This window comes from Mercenaria mercenaria, chromosome 12 (genome assembly GCF_021730395.1).
Source record: "Mercenaria mercenaria strain notata chromosome 12, MADL_Memer_1, whole genome shotgun sequence".
In the NCBI taxonomy this organism is placed as follows: domain Eukaryota; kingdom Metazoa; phylum Mollusca; class Bivalvia; order Venerida; family Veneridae; genus Mercenaria; species Mercenaria mercenaria.
The window spans coordinates 43,234,937-43,258,157 of NC_069372.1; the positions used below are offsets into that span (position 1 = coordinate 43,234,937).

Below are 23,221 nucleotides of genomic sequence, written 5' to 3' on the forward strand. Positions count from 1 at the left end.
GTTGTTGTTGTCTAAAATGTAGCATGAAAAGTGTGTAGAAACTCGTCTTATCCAAAAACTTCTTATAATCTATCACCATCGTTGATGCATATCGTATTTTCAGTTCGATGTATTATCATAAATGACAAAGAACCAATAATTGTTTTGTATGCCTTTCAAATATACTTGTCACTTGTTTGCTTTGATTTTGTTTGGGCTAACTCGTTTTGTATAAATTCCTATAATTCGAATAGTGTTGTATTGTTAAAAAGGAGAACAAGACCGTCATTGAACAGGGGTTGAACGAAATGTGACGTTCAGTGATATTACCACATTTAGGTATGCTAAAATTATCGGATGATCAAGGCCTGCGAAAGGTTTGTCTCCTGATTTATCACGGATCAAAGTTCAGATGCACAGGAATTAAATACGTTGATCCAATGTAAATTAGACGATAAGCACAAGAAGGCCTTGACTGTTTTCACTTAAACAACTCATTGAAATATTTTAATAAAAATTATGCTGGACTTCGTTTATCAGAGTACTAACGAATTGGAAGTTATGTTGTAATTTGACGCCGTAATTGGGCTCATTTACCAGTGGGTGAAAAGTCGAAAACATGTCCTGCCGTGTGGGTAATAAATTTTGGGAAATTGGGGACAACTCCGCTGAAATGTTATAATTGTAGACTAAGATGAGGCATAAGTGTTTTTCATTTTCTTCAAACTATGCACTCTTTAGCTGAAGAATTAGAAAAGGTGTAATAACTGTAATGATCAAATTAAGCAATGCCCTAGGGAAATTGTGACATTTTCGGAAATTACCAGCTAGCAGACGATTGTTTTTTTTTAAACCCACAGAATTTCACATTGTTAAGGTTAAATGTGTTGATCAACCTACAAATGGAAACAGAACAATCTCTACTGCCAATAAATATATACATAAGGTATGGGAAAAAATATCCAGAAATATTACAAAGTGGAAAAAACAATTCAGGGATTGTTAGCCTGCAGATACCACGGATAGATTACTTTTCCGTTGCATTGAATAACTTAAACTGTACCAAGTGTTCAATTGTATAAACAGGTTGTTTCCCTTGATTAAAGACGGTTTAAGACAAGTCTCCATATAATTACTCGTAAAATTCAATAAGCGTCACTTTTGTAACATGCATGACAAGCTGTTAAAGCGCCAATGTGATAAACCAAGTATATTTCTGCTTATCTTTGAATAGTAGATACATTGAATAGTTTTAAAAATTTCAAAATACGAGTAATGCAATATTTGACTTTATAATTTATGTATTTGGATTGTAATAAAAAGCAAATTTATATAGCTGATTTTCGAGTAGTCCATAAATGCAATTACATGTTCATAGCGTTTGTGTATCATACGTGAACAAGCCCTGTGTTCACAAAACATTTTCAGTCTCAGCTGAGTTTGATAATGAAACTTTATTTGTCATTTATATCTAAATAGCATGTTTAAAACTAAATTTTAATTTAATAACTATTTTAAAGTGGCTATTCAGTACTGATGGTAAGTCAGAGTTGGAATTTAACCATGAAGTTTTAGTAAAATTGAAAATTGGATTAAAAACTCAAACTCAGCTGAGTCCGAAAAATGTTTTGTGAACACGGGACCAGGAATATCAGACGTTTAGGTAATTCTGAATGTTTATTTAAACGTGTATTTGTTTTGTTTTTCTACAATGTTAGGTATACATTAACTCTCAAACCAGCTTGATATATGCTTTGGAAATTCAAAAATATATCTTCGTGTGCATGATATTTTGCTGGACTAATATGAAAAAGAGCCGACACCAAGCAAGCCTTTTGAAAGAAAAATCTTTATAACATTTTTTTTTTTATTGAAAATGCTTCCTACACAATGGATTTTAATGAAACTTTAACAGTTGTAAATTTATCTATTTGCTATTATTTAGTAAAAATATATACATGTAGATCTATGTTCTTAATGTTGAGATATTTGCGCATGATTAAAGATAAGCCCGTATTTGAAGAGGATTTACGTCATTATTTAAGCTTTCTTCACGTGCAAACTTCTTTAGCTGACCAAAAACGGTGAACTATTAGACTATATGAATGGTTTGTCGTCCATCGTCCGTCGTCCACCGTTCAATTCACATAAACATCTTCTCTAAAACCACAAAATGGACCGAGCATCCCCTTTTGAGTAAACCTGAGATGATGTTTCAGACCAAGTTTAGTAACGAACTTTGCCAGGATGCTACACCAAGCCTGATATGAGCCGTGCCATGAGAAAATCAACATAGTGGGTTTGCGACCAGCATGGATCCAGACCAGCCTGCGCATCCGCGCAGTCTGGTCAGGATCCATGCTGTTCGCTAACAGTTTCTCCAATTGCAATAGGCTTTAAAAGCGAACAGCATGGAGCCTGACCAGACTGCGCGGATGCGCAGACTGGTCTGGATCCATGCTGGTCGCACACCCACTATGCTGGTTTTCTCATGGCGCGGCTCATATAATTCTGACCAGTGGTCCTCATGGACTGCCTAATTGTTCTTTATAACACTTGGTCCATAGCATACTTAGTAAGATCCTTTCCAAATTTGTTAATATTGTGGAAACTGGTCTCGTTTAGAGGTCACTATTTTACACAAAACACAATTGTTTCTATTCATGATTCAGTGTGACATGCATATCAAGGCCAAGCAGTCAATGTCAGGTGAGAGATGATGGCTCTCTTGTTGAAATTATACTTAATCTTTAGAAAGAGAATGACGTTACAAACGAGAATCTAGTCTAACCCGTGTACAAAGCGTTAAGCAGTCTATGTTAAAGTCAATTTAACATAACTTTTGACAGTAGACAGGTTTTGATTTAAAATAGGTATCAACATAAAAAGGAGCAACAATGTAAGGAGTGATATTTGACGAGTTGAGAAAAATTAAGCACTCGGACGTACACATTTTTTGTCTGGCCATATAATTAAAAACAGGCAAATCTACAATAAAAAGTGTCATTTAAAACTACTCTCTGGAATTTCTTCTGTAAGCGAAAATGTCATCAAACCATACCAGATCATTGAGAAATAAATCAGTAAAACAAAACCACGATTTCGACGCTTTATTTGGTATTGGCTAAATTTTCTTCGGATATATAATTATGATGCTATGACAAAATATAGATATTTATACTGTAGAACAATATCTGTTTGATACGTGCATAACTACCTTAAAGTACAACTTTACTAAGAACTGGAATAGAGGTTTAAGTTCAAGACTCTGCTTAAAGGCATTCAAGTTCAATACGCCGACACATTTTTTTTTGTCTTTCTCAATTTATACATGAGTCTGCTATTTTTATCAAAATAGTTGTGATTAGCGGCACATTTTTTCATGATTTCTTTTATTGTGTATTTGTTCTCAAATAAAAAGATATGTATTATGGACTTACAATGACATTTTTACCTCAAACTCTTAAATACGCATTTATTCAGTACGTCTATCATTCGATGCCATACTTGAGTATAAAACACATTTTTGTACTTTGACACATTCAAAAGATGCCTATTCCAACTGGTATTATTTCAAGAATTAAACACATACTGAAATATGTGATAGATAGGTTTTCAACTGCATTTCCTTGACTTTAAGTAAATCTTAATAAGACAAAATTTAATATAACTTAAAGCAAAAAGGCTGAATTTCAAAATAAATAGGTTATCGAGCTGTAAATTAATAAAAAGGTACTAGAACAGTTAAAGGCCATGAATAAAATTTTACAACAGTGTCCTTAAAATAGGTTTGAAATTAAATAAAACCTAAATAATGATAACCTTTATTTATGATATAAAGGAGAATGTGAAGAAAAATAAAGTTCCCATATATTCTCGATTGAGACCGAAGTTTGCAATACTTGAACTTCTCCTGCTTTTTCTATAATAGGTACTTCAAATATTCTTTTAAAACTTCCGTTTTACAAGGTTAGGATTTAGGTCTCGTTGATGTAAAATACGTATAATGTCATGCCAATAAACTCAAAAGTTATATTGTCAATGCAATAAAGATATAAATAACAAAACGCACACACAATCTATATAGTTCATGTTGTACGATTTTTTAAGATGGCACGTTGATATAGAAACTTAAATGTTGACTGTTAACTGAAAATAAGTGCAACCTGATAAACATGGTTTGTGAAAAAACAACAACATTTATTTGGTTATGATGCCAGAAGAACTGACGAAATACACCGTTCTACATAGGAATATATAAAGAAATTAAAAAAAACATTTTCCACTTTTCCCGTTGTAGTCCTTATAATAAAATTAGAAACTCTAAAACTAAATTTCAAAACATATTTATTGTGAATATTTGAAGTAATATTTTGTTGATAACACGATAAACTTAAAACTGTTACTTATATTTCAATGCGTAGTTTTGAAATGGTTCATGCATAACAGTCAATATTTGTATCTCCCAAAGGGTGTTGCTCTACAGAGGTTGCACTGTATGTGCAGAGTCTATGACTCTTATTAATACAATGACAATATTAAATAATCTGTTGGTTATGCTGCACTTATGCACCTCAAAAGTGACCGATATTCGAAATAAAAAGAATAAAATGTATAACCTATTTCTACATTATTTCTATTGATGGAGGAAAGTCAATTTCAAATGAACACGGTATGGTTTATTGTATCTATTGTACTTTCTAACATAAATTGAATGCCGGGTAATCCACACATTGTACCTAATAATGTTGACAATCTAGATTAGGAAATCCAGTCTGCCGCTGGGGGTCTGACGAATATTTGTACTTTTGGCTGGCGAGTGATAAAACTCATCTAAGCACGGTATTCTCTATACTTTGTGTTTACCGTTATCAACGCTGTGATCAATAACATAATCTCATTTTAGGATTGCATTTCTATAATCGTGGTCCTCGGTTATTATGGTTTCTGATAAGTTTTTGTGTTCTATCATCGTAATTTTATTATAGAATCTTATTATGGTGATTGCTTACACAGGGCTCTCGACCTATAAATAAAAGAGATACGTTACTGGGTATCAAAAACATCGGTACGTGGGAATAGTGTGGTTGTCGAAAGGTGGTTGTGTAAACAGCTATAACACGTGAAAATCTTAATTAAGCATTAAGAAGACAAGGTAAGTTTTTTGAGTATTTTCTATTTATTTATTATTTTTACAACAATTATTGTACTGCAGTACAAAAGTATGTTTAGTTTGGGGAGTATGAAATATTTCAAAAATCACAAATGATTTATAAATGATACTTTTTATGATATGATTTGTGCGCAAAACCGATGAAGACTTTAAAGAAGGTATTTGAATTTTTTCTTAATATAGATCTGCACGTTTGATAAATCGAAAGTCATGGCGTAACGCCATTTATCTGGATAACATAGAATAAAAACCCGGATCCGGCACAGAGAAATGAAAATTGACCTGTGTATAAAAGTCATCCCGTGCGTACATTGACGGCAACTATACATTTTTTCGTAAGATAAAAAGGACAACAAAAATGTTGCTTTATGAAATTATTCCAAGTGATGCATTCAAATTCATCTTGTCTTCAATATATATAGGCAAATGCACACGGACCTACATATTTTAGTTAAGCAAGTAATAGACAATATGTTGACTTACAACTGCGAACAGTTTCATCAAAATTTACGTTGTGAGACAAAATATATCGCGAAAATGTCATGAAAATTGTAATTTTCCCATAGAGACTTAGTATGAAAACTTACTTGAGGTCCACATGTTTCAAATAAAACAGGCACACGCCCCTTTCATTTTTTATTTGCATAATTTTCTTAGTATATTTTGATGTTTCGAAACATCAGGGTTTAACCAAATTATGCATTGTATCTACCGAAAAGAACAATGCATTGGCATAATGTGTATTTTTTTACATTAAAAGTCTATTCAGCTTACCTCGAGGGCCATTGCAAAATGTCCTATGACATGAATTAAGTCATTCCAGCAATATCTTAAATCATACTTCCATTTATAAACACATTGACAATTGTACTTAGCTGAGGAAAAGGCAAATGATACTGATTAGTTACTTTAAGTAACGTAATTGCAGAAATTATTAGACAAAGTGGTACTGTGTTTATAAACCGTAAGAAACAAAGTAATATTTTGAAAGTAACATTTTAAAAAATCTTCAAGCTTATTTCATTCGCTTTCGAGTCCACTTTCTGAGAAAGAAAACAGCACTGGTGGCATATTAGGTTTGATCGTGACCGCAGTGGAGCTCGAACTTACGACCTTTGGAATGAGTGATCGACACCTTACCACTAGACCACCACTTTGCCTTTACTCTGTATTTTCAAGTGTTGTTGAAATATATGTGATACAGCATCATCTAAAAGAATCATTGTCACATCGGCCGAAAAAAGACATTGGTGTAAGCAGGGTTTTATTGTATCCATACTTTTGATGGACTTCTTGGTTCGATTTTAAAATACAAATTGTCAGCCCCGTACAAAAGGAAGGTTCCGCAACCAGAATTCTGTTTGATATTGTAAGCAATGTTTTAGATATTACGGTTGGATTCTTGTAAAACATGCAAGGTATATATTGATTGAGGAATGGTGCTAACTACCTATTGCCAGTAATACAGTGGAAACGACTTTTCATTCGTAGGTTTATTGGTTTCCAAAAAATGGTAAAGATTTTAGATATCTATATTTTGCATACACTAACATTCAATATTAAGCCAACTATGAATAACACAGACAATATAGGAAATAAACGCAAACAAGCAAAATATTTGCAGACTCGGTTTTATTGAGTTTGTTTATGAGAGGTAATGAAAATGTGTAATAACCCTCATGCCTCGTAGTACCGGATTTAACAGAATTGTATTGCAGTAAAAATAAATGGACTCTATGATCCCAAAGGACCAGAAAATATTAGAAAATATGACAACACTGAGAGTCACATATACAATTTTGATCAAAAGTCGTGGATAAATACTTCTAAGATAAAGAGCTGCTATAACTTTGCTCATGCATTATCATACAGGCACTGGAAGAGCATCGAACTATGCCAGGAACATCACAATCTCCCGAAAAGGTCCAGAATACATCTAACGTTTTGACCACTACACAGCAACAGGTGGTGAAGGAAACATGGTCCCTCGTGTATGCAGATGCCGGGACAAATGGACTAGAACTTTTTATGAGGTATTGCTTGTTTTTATTTTTTATTTTTTATTTTTTACGAACGAACATCTCCTTCTACCAGTAAATTAACCGTTTTATACGTTTTATTGAAATAAATATGTAACAATTTGATCGGCAATATAGACACAAACTGTTTTAATATCTGAATCCGAAGTAAACATAACCTAGTCAACTACTGGCTGTTTTACCCGAAAATTGGACATAGCATGGTCAACTGATAGCTGTTGAAATATAGCCTGTCCAAATGCACAAAGTAAACATAACCGGACCAAACGTTGGCTGTTTTACCTGCAAATTGGACATAGCCTGACCAAATATTGGCTTTATTGAAATAGCAAACGAATCATCCGATGTACAAAAATGTTCACGAGATTTTCTATATACTCTAATTCCTGAGTTAACCTTGGGACGTGTTATGGAACTGATGTAGAATAAATGAATGTCAATATATATGGAAGGAATTAAGTATTTCAACCGAAATTCTCTCTCTCTCTCCGCCCTCTCTGTCACCGGAGAAGAACAATCATGTGAAGTATCAAAGTCAACATCTTCATACATACTAATGCAGTCTTAACCTTTAACTTGCTGGTGACAAGAGATTCTGCCTTTGCGACCAGTGCAGACTAAGCTCAGCATGTACACGTCTGTGCAGGCTGATTATGGTCTGCGTTGTTCGCAAAATAGTAAATTTTTAGCGAACACCCTTAAGAACAATAAATTGTACTGCCAACATTGAATGATGAACAAGTTCATTATAGAAATTTAGCAGGGTAAAGGTTATTAACGCTCCTGTTGTTCATGTAACATGAATGTTCTCACGTAATTTTACAAGGGTATAATAAATTGCAGAGTCACCAATATTTGACTACAGTCATGGTATAGGTACTTGATAATAACACAAGACTCTTAAAATGTTTGACTAATGATAAACAATCATCACATGTTTGTTTTTAAAAATCATTTCGTGATAAGGCAAGATAATTGATGAATGGAGAATAGTTTAATGACTGCAACTATATATACGCTTTTATGTACTCTTAAGTCTTATTTGTCCTCGGAGGAATAAGGCCAGTAATTCGGTCAAAAAAGGAGTCCAAAATAAATAGATCCTAATTTTCCCAATTTTTTTTGCGCAAATTCATGTAGAACGAGTGGTTTAATCACTGTTAGAATACATTCTGCATGAAATGAGACAGTGTTAATGTTTATACACCCCGTATGCAAAGTTTTACAGATCGAAACCGAAAGTAGGGGTTTATTATAGCAAATTTGAAGGATTTGCCGAATTACTGACCTTCAACCTAAGAACAGTTGGGCTATTTACTTTCGTGCCAATAATTAATCAATAAAGCAGTTACATGCTGAGTTTTGTTTAAATAAATTTAAGACATTTAACAGGCACAAACCAAAGGTTTATAAATAAGCCTTCCTTTAATCTACATTTAATAACAACTTTTCCTAAACTTTTTAACATTTTTTAAAATGGATTTTGTTAGACGAAGAAAAGGTAACAGAAGAATTGATCTGACTTGCAGGCTTTTCAGACAAATTCCACATGCCAAAGGATATTTTGAAAAGTTCAAGGACGAGTCGGAAGAAAGTCTGAAACAGAGTGAACTCTTAAAATTTCATATAACCAAAATGATGGACAGTATGAATTTTCTTGTTGGTAACCTTGGAAACACAGACTGTCTCGTGAAGGAGATTCAGACATTAGCACGTGATCATAAAGAAAGACGTGTGACGTCACATGATTTTAAGGTAGTGCCATTTTAATTATACGATTTCCAAATGAAATAAAGCGTATTTGAAATTTGAAAAGAAAATAAAGAGTTTAAATCACGCAAGTCATAACCAGTGACCCTAATTACCTCCCCTAACATTCTGTACCAGAGTTACAAGCAACCATTTTTTAGCATCAGCGATCAGCGTATTCGAGTCACTTCCATGAATCATGTGTTGCCTAGTGGATAAGGTCGCTGATTTTGAATCATTTTGCCTTACCACTGTGAGTTTGAAAACTCGCGTTCGTTGTAGAACATCAAACTTGCTTACACAAGGTCCGTTGTTCTACCTATGTTCCCGCTCATGTCTGAAATAATGACCGGAGACGCACCACATGGGGATCATTCACCACCATTAAAAGCTGGAAAATCATCATATAACTGTGTAGGTGAGACGTTAAACAAAACAGAACAAACGAGGTACTTCAGCCTTCCATGCATGATTGTTAACATATTGATGATAATTAAATTGTAAAATACATTCAATATGCTATTAATTACTTTGGTTGCGTTTTATGGATAAAATAATCATACAAATGCATTCAAATTTTATTTTGCAAACGGTTTATTTTTTTTTAAAAGTTTACCATTATAAATGCACCGTAACGGTTTTTTTTCATTTGCAGCTTGTTTTCGGAATCCTACAAAACTTACTGAAAGACATGCTAGGTGATAAATTTGATGACGTGACAGCTACGTCATGGAAAACATGTTGTGATATTATTTGGAACATTGTAGACGCAGAAATGCAGAAAACTTGACTTCGTTAAGAAAAAAGGGCGCAGAATTATCATTCATTGGACATTACTTTTATCGCTTTAAAATGTGCAATATCAGTTCAAAATTATTGCAACACGTTTTCATTTGGTTAAATTACAAGTTCTTCTCGAACAACTTTTCTTTAACCGTTGGCATATTCAACAGTATCACAATGTAGTTAATTGTGTTTTGATAAAATTAATATTTTGTGAAATAAATCAGTGATATTAAAGAAGGAACCAGTCGTTATTTCAAATTTACATCCTTCCAGCGACTTTACATCTTTACTAGGGGAAGTAGATCCCATAACCACCGACCAAGGCAGTTGAACGCTTTCACAATGTTGCAGACTAAGCTCGACTATGAATGGCAAGGTATTCGAAGTACACATTATAAAAAGACCCCAGCATTTGCCACTGTTTTGTACTGACTTGTGAGCAATTCAATTATTTATTTTCGTTGTATATCGTCTGCGCAGTTTTCATCCATGTTTCATTATCTCCTTACTTTCTCAATATTCCTGTTTTGCTTTTTTGCATATGTTCTAAAACTACATTTAAAGTATAACTTAACAATATATCAAATAATGAAATTTGATTTTATTAACTTTTAACATCACTTAGACACACAATTTAACTTATACTAAGCACACGGTCAAGGGAGAGACACAAACAACTGGCTACTTAAAGCAGTTGGCTTCTTAAAACAATCGTCTGCTTAGGGCAAATAAGATTAGAAGAAACAAATCTGTTTGGGAAGTATGCTGACTGACTACTTGAGGCAAGTGGCTGTTTAATACAGGTGGTCACTAAGATAGGCTCATCTGTATGAACTAAATGTCTCCTTCAAACAGCAGACCTGAAATAAAGAACAAATAAGCTCTTGTCGTCTGATGAATTTTAAGCAAAATATAACAAAATATTTAATTATCTGTCCAACCTGCAAGGCTACGGTGCCCCTAAAGTGACATGTTACACACTTTTTTCCAATTAGGTAATGTGAGACTTTTTTTTATTTCGTTTTAACGAAATGACGAAATATCGAAATGATTTCGTTTTAAATGATTAAACGAAATACATTATTTCGTTTAAACGAAATAAAAAAAGTCTCACATTACCTAACTGGAAAAAAAGTGTGTAACATGTCACTTTAGGGGCACCGTACAAGGCTCATCTTTCTTTGACTTTTTGAAGCAATGGACAAATCAAACCGCTTATTTCAATTCAAATGAATGAAGGAAAAGTTCGACGAAACAAGATAAAAAGTATTCCTGTTGTAAAATATATTTTCTGAAAGCATTTTTTTTTCAAATTAAAAACATGTTTCAAACTGAAAAAAAATAATATATGTCCGAAATGTATTATTACAAAAAGGAATGCTGTACCTGCAAAACATGCTGTAAGATAACTCGCCACTGTGCCTACTACCATTGCCCTTGGCATATGTGCGGTTATCTCCCTTATTCTATATGGTACGATTACTTCAAACGATCCAATGATAAACCCGCTTACAGCAAATGATGCAGAGCCACATAATGCATACGTTGCTATTATTTCTGATTTTTCCTGCAAAAGAAAAAAGAGCATAATGACCGTTTCTAGTAATATCAGTGGAATATTTAAGAAATTGTAAGAGGACAATGTCCTGATGTCTGATATCGTCACGTTAAATGTACAACGGTTAGAATAAATGAACGAAGGTCATGTTGGGTTACTAGCAGATACAGTTTATAACTCTTAATAATATTCGCTTTTCCGTCTGTCCGTCCGTCCGTCCCTCCGTTTTTATGCCTCCACTTTGGGGGGTGGGGGGGGGGCATATAGATTTGCACTTGTCCATCCGTCCGTCCGTCCCTCCGAGAATGTTTTGTCGCGCCTAGCTCCAAAAGTATTTAACGTAGAGTCACAAAACTTTACAGGAATGTTAGTCAGCATGTGTAGTTGTGCACCTGGGGTTTCGCGCCCGGATTCATTCAGTTGTGTAGGAGTTATGGCCCCTGACATTGTAAAAATTGGTCATTTTAGTGTTGTGTCGCGCCTAGCTCCAAAAGTAAACAGGATTGTTGGTCAGCATGTGTAGTTGTGCATCTGGGGTTTCGCGTCCGGATTAATTCAGTCGTGTAGGAGTTATAGCCCTGACTTAGTAAAAAATTGGCCATATTAATGCTGTGTCGCGCCTAGCTCCAAAAGTATTTGACGTAGAGTCACAAAACTTTACAGGAATGTTGGTCAGCATGTGTAGTTGTCCACCTGGGGTTTTGCGTCCGGATTCATTCAGTCGTGTAGGAGGTATGGCCCCTGACTTAGTAAAAAAAAAAAGTCATTTTGATATTGTGTCGCCCGTAACTCCAAAAGTATTTGATCTAGAGTCACCAAAGTTTACAGGAATGTTGGTCAGCATGTGCAGTTATGCACATGGGGTTTCGCGTCCGGATTCATTCAGTCCTGTAGGAGTTATGGCCCCTGACAGTTAAAAAATGGTCATTTTAATGTTGTGTCGCGCGTAGCTCCAAAATTATTTAACCTAGAGTCACCGAAGTTTACAGAAATGTTGGTCAGCATGTGCAGTTGTGCACCTGGGGTTTTGGGTCCGGATTCATTCAGTATTGTAGGAGTTATGGCCCCTGACCTAGGAAAAGATTTGTGTCCTTTGTCATATAGTGGGGGCATCTGTGTCCCATGGACACATTCTAGTTAAGCCCGCCCAATAAGCTCAGCAGGTAAGAGCGTTGGTCTACGGATCTCGGGGTCGCGAGTTCGATCCTCGGGCGGGGCGTATGTTCTCCGTGACTTTTTGATAAACGACATTGTGTCTGAAATCATTAGTCCTCTACCTCTGATTCATGTGGGGAAGTTGGCAGTTACTTGCGGAGAACAGGTTTGTACTGGTACAGAGTCCAGGAATACTGGTTAGGTTAACTGCCCGCCGTTACATGACTGAAATACTGTTGAAAAACGGCGTTAAACCCAAAACAAACAAACAAACATTCTAGTTAACACTGTTCTTCAAACATCATTTACTCTGAAACTGTTTGGTGAAAGTTGATGGCACTTAGCATGGATGTTCATTGGATAGTCCTCTTCCAACGTTTGCTCATACATTGGAATCGCAAGAGGTCATTTAGAAAATTCTTCAAATGACACCTCCTCCTAAACCGCTGGTCCAATTTACAAAAAGTTCCTTGTCTGATCGTTTACCAAGCGTTTTCAAATTATTCCTTTTCGTTATAAACAAGGACACTTGGGGACGTGGTCATTTCCCCATATATGTTTACAATTACCAGCTCTTTCATTTTTGAATAAGACATTCATTTAATTGTGTTTCCTTACTAAATTTTAACCATATAATAATTAAGTATTTCCGTATTCTACACGTGATTCGAGCAAAAACAACAATTATAGTTCAGCATGCATTGCGCGACTCCAAATATGTATGTAAACATGCATTGTGCACGTGTAAATCGTGAATATTTCAACTCTGAAATTTTAGCAGCTATATAGCAAGAAGGAATTTACAATTAGTTATCAAAAAAGTAGCGGGTCTTATCTAAGGCATCATGTCATTTTGGGAGGCATGTTCTAACTACATATATTCGAGACGAAAATATTAGTTTTTTTACTGGCGTCCGTCTATGTATTTTCGTACTTTCAATTCAGTTTCGAGATAGGGGAGCTACTGTATCATGAAATCCTTCACCCACATCCCGCATTCCCACACGCACCACTCTCCCTAACCCTTCTCCTTCCCTGTATACTTGTTTTAAAACAGCTCTGTTTCAGTTTGCTTGCGAGCGGGTGTATTATAGCTTTTAATATGAATCTGTTTTCTTGCGATGAAATTTCCTTGTTTAAGAAATGAGTCATAAATATATTTACACAAATGTTCTTTAGGTGTCTCTTTACAGAGATTTTCTATTTATTTAGATCTGCTAAAACGTATTAAAACATGACTGTCTATGTTTTTTCTGTATGTTTTTGTGGGAGACCTTTAAATATCCTCTTCTATGATTCTGTGTATCAAAGTAATTTGGCAGATTTTGATTTCAAATACGAGTGAGCATGACCCTCTTACTTTGGCAAGTTTGTTATTTGATTATACTCCAGAACGACAAAACTATATACGATATATTTGTTGTATTGGCGTGCTCTGTGTGGTTCTTGCGTGTTAGTGTGCTTTATACCACGCTAGATCGGCAAATTAGCGCGCCGATGCAACATATGTTTTTTTTCTCCAACTGGCGCTAGTTTGGCGTGTTGGCGTATTAGCGCTCTTCTAACGCGCCAACATAGTGAACGATATGACAAAGATCAGCCATCAGACTTTTCTAATGTGTAGATCACCTAAAATTATGAATACAACTTTCAAACTCGGTCCAATATTGTCGCTCAAATACGCCTTGTTCATAACAGTAAACATGCAGACAATTCTGAGACTATACAAGGAATTCTACCATCGCATGTTTGTATTAAACCGCCCATACAATTGTAGAGTGTAGTTTGTAATTTAAAAACCTCTTATAAGACAAACTGAAAACTGTGATGAATATAAATACTAGAGTGAATACGTTCACTCTAACAATACTTTCTCAAACTCGCAATAAGTCTCAAACGGCAGCTAGCCGTCTAACACAACATAAAATGAGCCGTGCCATGAGAAAATCAACATAGTGGGTTTGCGACCAGCATGGATCCAGACCAGCCTGCACATCCGCGCAGTCTGGTCAGGATCCATACTGTCCGCTAATGGTTTCTCTAATTGCAATAGGCTTTAAAAGCGAACAGCATGGATCCTGACCAGACTGCGCGGATGCGCAGGCTGGTCTGGATCCATGCTGGTCGCATACCCACTATGTTGGTTTTCTCATGGCGCGGCTCAAATATTCAAACTTACTTCCATAATACCGCCCACTAACGTATGATTTAGGTTGTCCAAGAAAATATCATTTCCAACTTTGGTCCACGTATTGTTTACACCTTCAGCAACATATTGTCGAAATTTTAAACCATTCTGAAAATAAGACAAAAGCATAATGAAAAATGACCATGGTAGACAGCATTTATTAAGGTAATGAACCTGTAGTTACACTCATCAACTCCCGTATGATTACGTACTCCAGTTGAACAAAACGGTATTGGCTTTGAACACCAGTGTAGCGGAATGCCGAATTCGCATATATGTATTTGCCGAATGTCATTACTGAAGATTGAGATATGCTTTTGATTCAGCAGAATTGTTAGGCTATCAAAACAGTTGATATGAGGCTTGGTATTAATATGACATGGGCGGAAAAACTGCTTGGTTATACTGTACAAAAATGTTGTGTTTTTTTTTTGTAACTAAACACATGATAACGTGATGCAAAATATTTGTATTTATGTACTATTTATATGACAATGTACTATGTACAAGTCTTAAATGAAATTTCTGTTCTGTTTGTTTCTTTGTTTTTGGGTTTAACGCCGTTTGTCAACAGTATTTCAGTTAAGTAACGGCGGGCAGTTAACCTATTATATATAGTAACCAGTGTCCCTGGATTCTGTACCAGTACAAACCTGTTCTCCGCAAGTACCTGTCAACTCCCCCACATTAATCAGAGGTGGAAGACGAATGATTTCAGACACAATGTATTTTATAAAATCGTCACGGATAACATACGCCTTGCTCAGGACTCGAACTCACGACCCCGAGATCCGTAGATCTGCGCTCTCCCTTTTGAGCTAAGCGGGCGGGCTATTTCTGTTCTGTTCTTTTGTTTATAAGCGAAGTGATATTTTATTTACTCATATTAATCAATACCGTATTCATTCAAACATTTTCTTACAGAATTTGATAATTTCATTAATTAAGATACGAATACATGTTAAACAAATATACCTTACAGTTTATCGACGGTGGCATCTAAATACAAAAAAAAAAAAAAATAGTATTTCTATATTTCAAACATCAACATATATTTACCTGAATAATTGGGCCTAATTTTGGATAGGCCACAACGGCTAGACTAAATGTCCTAATGCCAAGTAGCTCGCCTATAAATAAACAATCTTCTGCTCGGGCTCCCATAATATATGCAAGTGGGAAAAACACGTAGGAAAATAAGAACTGAAATAATAAGAATGAAACTAAAAAAGTAATGAAAATATTGTAATAAAATGAAAAAAGCAGTATAAAACTGTTCTTCACTGCTATGAATAATGTACATAAAGTTATCTGTACATGTTTAAGGTGCATTCTGGCTAAGGGTCAGCGGATGGGACAGGGTGCTTAACCCTGACTTCGATAGCGTGCGTTTGTGTGTGGATGGCGAACAAATGCATTGTCCGTAAACTCTTTTATTTTCACAGTACAGTAAATGAAGATAAAAACATAATTTAGATATAACATTAAGTATTCTTGATAAAATAGTAAATTTAAGTACAACTGTGAAAGGGAGATTGTTCAGAAATGATCAGGAAAATATGATTTGTTGTCGAAGGAAACCCCCTACATCTACATATAAACTTTGAAATCGTACTTGAACCAATATAATGCGACTCTTCCTCAATGTTAACATGTATACAACATTTATTTTATATTTAATATGGATAATTGATTTATTAAGAAGATCTTACGGGTCTTGTCGTATTTAACTGCGTTCTTATACTCCAACAGTATAGGCTTGGTTATTATGATCTTATATTTATGACAAGATTTTCCTAAACCGACGGATAACGAAAAAAGAGAACATAGGATTTATAATCATTCATTCATTTGAGTCGGGAATAGATTATATCATTTAGAACTATAAACGTTATACCTCTATTGTCATGTTTTGTACACCAACCCTGTCACCAAACCAAATAAGAGTTTTGTTTACGAAGCTAAGTATGATGACAAAGGTCATTATATAGGCCACAGCTTGCACAACTATTGCTACGCTCTGGCTGATACCTACAATAATGGCATCCATCAAAGAATGCGGATGTCTACAATATACAAAAGAAGAATACAACAAAAATATTATTTTTATCAAATTTGTGTCATAACACGTTTCAAGGATAGACGTTTTTCAATATGCAATAAACACATGTATTAACGCCATGGCGGGGAAAAGTGTTAACATATCTATCAGAAATAAGATTAAACACAATTCTAATGTGTTATGAAAGTTATACTGTTGTCTTTGTTTTTATTGGTGAGGATACATTATTTTGAGAAATCGACACATTTCTACTAATTACGCATAGTTACCATTTTCGGATTTGACTTTGTGAACTTGCAGTTTTTAATTCTACTGTAGTGTGAATTCATTATACCACTATACCTAAGAAAACTTGCTTTAGCTGAAGGTTTGTTTTCACCATCATCACAGGGCTTCGGAATCTCTTCTTCGTCATATGATGGAAATGCTAGTTTCGCAGCCGCAAGAGCAGCTGGTGCGGACATAGCAGAGGCGGCAACCAAGGGAGCCGCAGGTACCTGATGGTAAGACAGTAATGATATAAACAGGAATAAAGCCTTTCAAATTGAAATGAAAAATAAAGAATGCCTTTTCTAAAATTAGATGTAAAGAAATTTCAATGGGCAAGAAATGAATAATCTTTTTCAAATAAAAGTTGTTTTGTATCAAACCATACCCCTGAAGACATAAAAATGACTAGTGCTACACCTCCGACAGTTGACAAGCCTCCGGCATACGTCACAAACAGTTGAGATGGCGTCATTTCCGGCAGGTACTCTTGAACTAGCATTGCCGACTCCGGCTGAAAATAGAAAGCATTTATTAGGTATACAAAGTGCTCTTTATTTTCATATATGTAATATGTTTACAAGAACTGAAACAACAACTGTATGATATAGTTCAACATGAAATGCTGAAGTCGAAAAAAGTCTACATAATAATTATGTAAGATTTTAGTACATCGAGGGTATGAGAGAAGAGGTTAATTTCCCTTTTAACGTTGAGCGACAAGCAAGGGGGCTACTGGTACCATTGTTCACGTCTTTGGAGATTAATTATACATACAAGATTGTAAAAATCATTATGCATACTGTACCACATGCAAAAATATATTGCCCACAGCATTTATTCCTTCTGGGGGACTGATGACAAGGAAAAATGCCAAAGCTCTGCCAAATGTTTCCACAATATACTTGACAACACCGAGGTAATTAAGGACGGACATTCCGACAATAAAAGTGAACACTTTGGCCATAGACTGAAAAAGAACAGAGATGCTCTGCTCATATGCCCTTTAACATATAAGCACAAAAGATGACCCCTAAGAAACAACAGGCAACATTTAATTCAAAGGATTAAACAAGATCGCCTTGCTTTGAGTGAAGATTTAAAATAGAAAGTAATTGATTTGATATTCCACTTGATCAAAAACGTTCAATTTAATCCTTAAATTTATATATGGTTGTAATCAACATGGACTAAACTGCAGTATCGTAATGTACAAATATTGTGGAAAACGGGATTTAAACTGTTATTGAATCTACTTTTTAATGAGAATATTGAACTTAATTTACTTGAAAGCTGTATTTATTTTTGCAAAGTTACAATAAACAATAATATTGATATGCTGCATCCTCTTCATATACAAATAGAAAGTGATATTTACTCCAAAAACAAATTCGTGATCTGTATACTTTTCTCCAAAGATGAACACACTACCAGCTTCACCATTTGCAACAAACTCCTCCAATCTTTCACCACACCAAACAATAATGGACGCTCCCCATGGAGTCTTCAGTACTAAAAGAGCCATGATAAATTGAAGGGCCATTGCCCAGAAAATTGTATGCCAGTTTACCTGTAAATAGAAATATAACTAGCTCTTACATATATATTGAAATATTCACGTATGACATTGTTGGTTAGGCCATGCAAATCAATCAACCGTAACAATTTAGACTTATCGGATATCACCAGCACATTGAATCACGTGATGATAATAATTGTTCACAATAGGTGACTTATAGGCCCATTGGGCCGGGTGTTATAATATGTATTATGATGTAATGTATTTTGATTATGCAAACCACAATGTCACTTTAATAAACTATATTCTATTCTATACTATATAACTGTCCCGCCTTATAAAATGTAAACAAATTGTTCGGTAGTTTTGAATGTTTAACAAATTGTCGATTTGATATTTATAACGATTGACATGCAACAGTGAAGTCCAAACAATATGCGATTAGCAAATGAGAACATGAATATGAGTAGTGCATCCGATTAGTAATCATATGATCTCGGAATATCTATTAGATTTGTAGCCGGTGCATTCTTGCAAATCATACAAAAATACTGATTTTCAAACAACCAAAACGTGGCTTATACCCTTCTAAACGTACAGAAATAACATTTAAACCTTAAACAAAGTTTGAGCGTTTTAAATACGGTCAAAGTAATAGAGGTGACTATAAAAGATTACAAAAGTTATTTAAACAATCATTTCTAATAGGGATCTTACACAATATAAAAATACTGTTGTTCATTAAAGCCACTATAAAAGTCCGTGTTCCTTAAAGCCACTACACCGTCCGGGATAAGATTTATATCTTGCCCAAAAAACGCCAAATGTTGTCAAATACATATGTCGGTAGTTTTAATAATCACTGCGCGTAAGTGTAGTGAATTAAATCATTGAAAATGTGGCTATACTAATGTCAAATTATTCAGACTGGTGTTCACTTCAAAACTGGCTTTCTCCACAAAGGTCATTTACCTGTTAGTAAGGACTTTCTATTAACAAAGCTTGGGGTGTATGATGTTACTGTATGTATATCAATAAAACGGTTTATCCTGTAATCACCTACGGTCTACCTATAGTTAAATACATATCAATCTGAAATAAATATGTGAACAACCTTTTTCACAGGTCATTAAAATGTAAACAAACACTGTTAAATTTACTGGTCGACAAAATCAAAAGATAATAAGAAATATCTTTAAAAATGATGGTCGGCGAATTGTAATAAGGAAAGGTTTATGAATTTTTCATCTAACATCATCTTTGATCTGACATTTTTCACATTGCAAAACTAAACACCGCATTTTAACAATTTAAATGGTTCTCTTTTAGTTTTTCGCAAAGGTTTCGTAGGGTTGCAATTTTGTTTCGTTTATCCTTAGACGAATAATTACAGCAGTAGATTGATGAAGATTCATGACGCGGTTCATGAGAAGAGGTCATTAAACATGTTTATATTTTTAGCTAAATTGGTCCCTATCCCCATTTGTAACAAAATAGCAGGAGACCTTACGATATTGTTACACATCGAGTTTGATAAAAATCCATTACATTTTAGTGGTTAATGCGAAGAAAGGCATATCTACTTTTAGCAATAGTGGTCCCTAATAGGGCCCAAGTTCCTATATAAATAAATTTGGAAGAGAACCTTATAATGATGCTCCAGACCAAGTATGACAAAGATCCACCAAGCTGTTCATGAGACGCTGTATAAAGGCATTTCAAGTTTTAGCTCTAGCAGCCCCTAAAAGGGGTTAAATGTCCCAGCTGAACAAAGTTGGCTGCGGGCCTAATAAAGATGCTACAAATCAAGTTTGATTAGAAAACATGAGAAAAAAATCAATTAAAGGATTTTTTTATTTATTATTTTTATTTATTTCTAAAATAGGCCAACTGATCCCGCTTTAACAAATGCATATTCGCTATTCATGAATCTTTGGACAATGACGTTACACCAATAAACATGTGAAGGTCAAGCAAAACATACAATTGTAATTATTTCTGTTTCATAAGCAAAGTTTGACCGTAGTCATATCACATAGATAAGCTGTATGCAGCGTACCTTCATTTCAGTGTAATGAGATTCAGTCATTATATAGCATATATATAATAAAACAGATTTCAACTGAGTTCAATATTTGCATACCATACTAAAGAAAAATATTCATATATAATAAATCAGTTAAATAATTTATAACAAATATATCAAAGCAAACAAGTATTCATTTTAATATGCAATCTGAATAAGTCAAAAAAGCAAGAAACCTTTTCATATACAGACAACAATTGCAACAAAGAAAATCTTTTAAAAAGCACTTCTCTACATAAAAGACTCTTATCACACCCTTATTCATGTGATACGCAGACCGTATTCAGCTCTTTCTTTAATTTGATATATGTTGGTATTTGAACAGTTTTTTTATCATATTTATTAAACTTACTTAGCATTTTGAGATATATCAATATTCTTGCTAAATATACTGAGCCAAAGTTAGCTTTAAAACTGTGAACAGCGTCGTTTAGGATAAACGCTTTGTCTACATTTCACTCAGCGTAGCACAATCAACAGAGTGAAAGAAATTGACACTCTCGTCCAATCATGCAGAGTGTTGCATAAATCTTCCATTTTGATAAATTATCTATAATGCGTTATCAAGTAGTTTGATTTGCAAACTGAAGTCACGTGGTATAGGTAACGAAAACGAATTTAGACGGCGTCGCCGAAAAACTTTATTGCTTCATTAAAGTTTTGACAATAGTTTGAGCGTAAATAACTGGGGATCGACCATGTTTTTGGGCTAAATTGACATCTGTATGTAATAAAATAAGTACCTGATTTTCTAGAAAACTACCTTTACACACTTCAATTATGGCTTTAAGTAAGTCTATGATAAAAACACAAGAAGTGAAACGTGCCATAAAATGTACCTTAAATGAGAATAGTCATTTGTTTTTAAAGAAGAAAAAATCAATTATTAACGCTCAAAAATATACTATATTTATTACAATTATTTTACAAGGAAACATGTGAATACAAACCAATCGTCTATTGTTGGAATATAGAAACAGAAGCAGCGGAAAGATAAACAGCCCAAGCAATGATCTGAGGTTTCCTGGTGTCTTCATAGCCACAAACACGATAATATACACAACCATGAACAGTGTCATTGCTATGTACAGGAACCTGTCAATACACATATATATTTCATATACAATGTAATAGAAACAATTAAATCAGTATGGTACACAAGAACCTGATTATGGGTAATGTGCCATGTAAAAAGCTGGTTTTGCAATAAAACTAATTAAGGGGTTTACTTCTAAACTTAAGTGAACTGTGGCCAGTTCCTAGCAGTATCATGTCTACATCAACCAAAAGTTTTCTAATACAATCTTTAAGTATTTTCAACAGATTTTAGACATACTTTCACACAGAAACTAGTTTACTTTTCTGGACGAATTATTACAAGAATTTACAACTTACCATCGTACTAACAGTCTTCGTTTTCCTTTGCAGTATTCAATATAGACTGTATGTATGAAACCAATCCATTTTGGGTAGAAATCTGTAAAACTGAACACCTTCCAACCAAAAATCCACGCAGCCAAAATGGTGCATCCTAGAAGTCGAAGAGAACCTTCGTCCCCAAAATGATATGTTAATGCACAGATAAAGTATGCAATATAACCAAGTGACAGCACACCTTTTGCTATTATAAAAAATTTGTCTGAGTTTTCTTTCATGAAATTTTCAAATGTTGTATACACCGCTTCTAAAGGGTTTTGCTTCTTTTCAGATATGTAAGCAGCTGGTTGACTGATAGAATCTATTCTTTCAACAGAGTGTGCCCGACTGTCATACCTTGCAGCAACAGAAGGAACCCTGGTGTTGATGTCTTTAAGCTCCATTTTTTAAAATATTTTATCCAAGCATTTGGTTTTTAAACCAAAAATAACGATGCCATTACACATACACATTTCTATGGCAAATATTCGTGTAAACCTTAGCACACTCATGTATTCCTTTTAATACTTAAACTAGACTCATCTTATTCAAGTATAATGCATTTCTTTTAAAATGATTAAAATTTCATAAGTCAATAACACAGACATAAGTTTTCATCCTAAAATCACATAAACAAGTTTAAATAAACAATTTAAACTACCTCATGTATATTTTACAACCGTATTTTGTTTAGTATGCAAATTTAAACAACATGAATATAAGTTCATGCTCTATTGAGCACTAGATCTTTCTATATCATAAACCAGCATACCGTAAACTAAAACGGCGTTTTATCATTACTAAAGACATAATAAAGGAAACTGAATCCGCAGTGATCGTGATCGTCTTTTTGATAAAGGTTACAACATGAAGCAGCAAAAAAAGATTTGTTATCAAAATAAAGAAAATCAAGAACAATTCTCCGTCATGTATTGTGACGTCTAAACGATACTAGCATGTTACACTGTAAGGGAATGAAAGATGCAACGTCATCAAAAGCATAAACAATTTAAATACAGTATAGTTTGCTTTTGACGTTTGAGAGTTCAATTTATAGACTTGTCTGCCGAAAAGGGAAATTAGCATGATATACCTTGTCTTATTTAGGTAAAAAACACTATCAAACTGAAAAACAACTACCAAAATAACGAACTGTTCCATTATTAAAAGTACAAAAACATCGCTGACCTCGAAACCGAACTATACTAGAGATATCATACATTACATTTATCTATACACCTGTA

General features: G+C 34.3%; 2 protein-coding genes across 3 annotated transcripts; one reads left to right on the forward strand and one right to left on the reverse strand.

The window, feature by feature from the left end:
• Positions 1–143: 143 nt before the first annotated feature.
• On the forward strand, positions 144–9,967 carry LOC128545851 (globin-like). Its single transcript, XM_053519894.1, has 5 exons — positions 144–1,642; positions 4,996–5,134; positions 7,025–7,185; positions 8,721–8,946; positions 9,596–9,967. The coding sequence occupies exons 3-5, from the start codon at positions 7,046–7,048 to the stop codon at positions 9,728–9,730; spliced, it is 501 nt and encodes a 166-aa protein (XP_053375869.1). The 5' UTR covers positions 144–1,642; positions 4,996–5,134; positions 7,025–7,045; the 3' UTR covers positions 9,731–9,967.
• Positions 9,968–10,307: 340 nt separating this feature from the next.
• Positions 10,308–22,663, reverse strand: LOC123533823 (solute carrier family 28 member 3-like). 2 transcript variants are annotated; one of them, XM_045315725.2, is made up of 11 exons: positions 21,957–22,663; positions 21,512–21,656; positions 18,335–18,526; positions 17,765–17,926; positions 17,345–17,470; positions 17,032–17,186; positions 16,525–16,693; positions 15,687–15,830; positions 14,619–14,735; positions 11,113–11,293; positions 10,308–10,586 (listed from the first exon to the last, which is right to left on the reverse strand). In XM_045315725.2, the coding sequence occupies exons 1-11, from the start codon at positions 22,379–22,381 to the stop codon at positions 10,561–10,563; spliced, it is 1,842 nt and encodes a 613-aa protein (XP_045171660.2). In that variant the 5' UTR covers positions 22,382–22,663; the 3' UTR covers positions 10,308–10,560. The 2 variants fall into 2 exon arrangements, with proteins under 2 accessions (XP_045171660.2, XP_045171661.2); XM_045315726.2 differs by lacking the exon at positions 17,765–17,926.
• Positions 22,664–23,221: the final 558 nt, after the last annotated feature.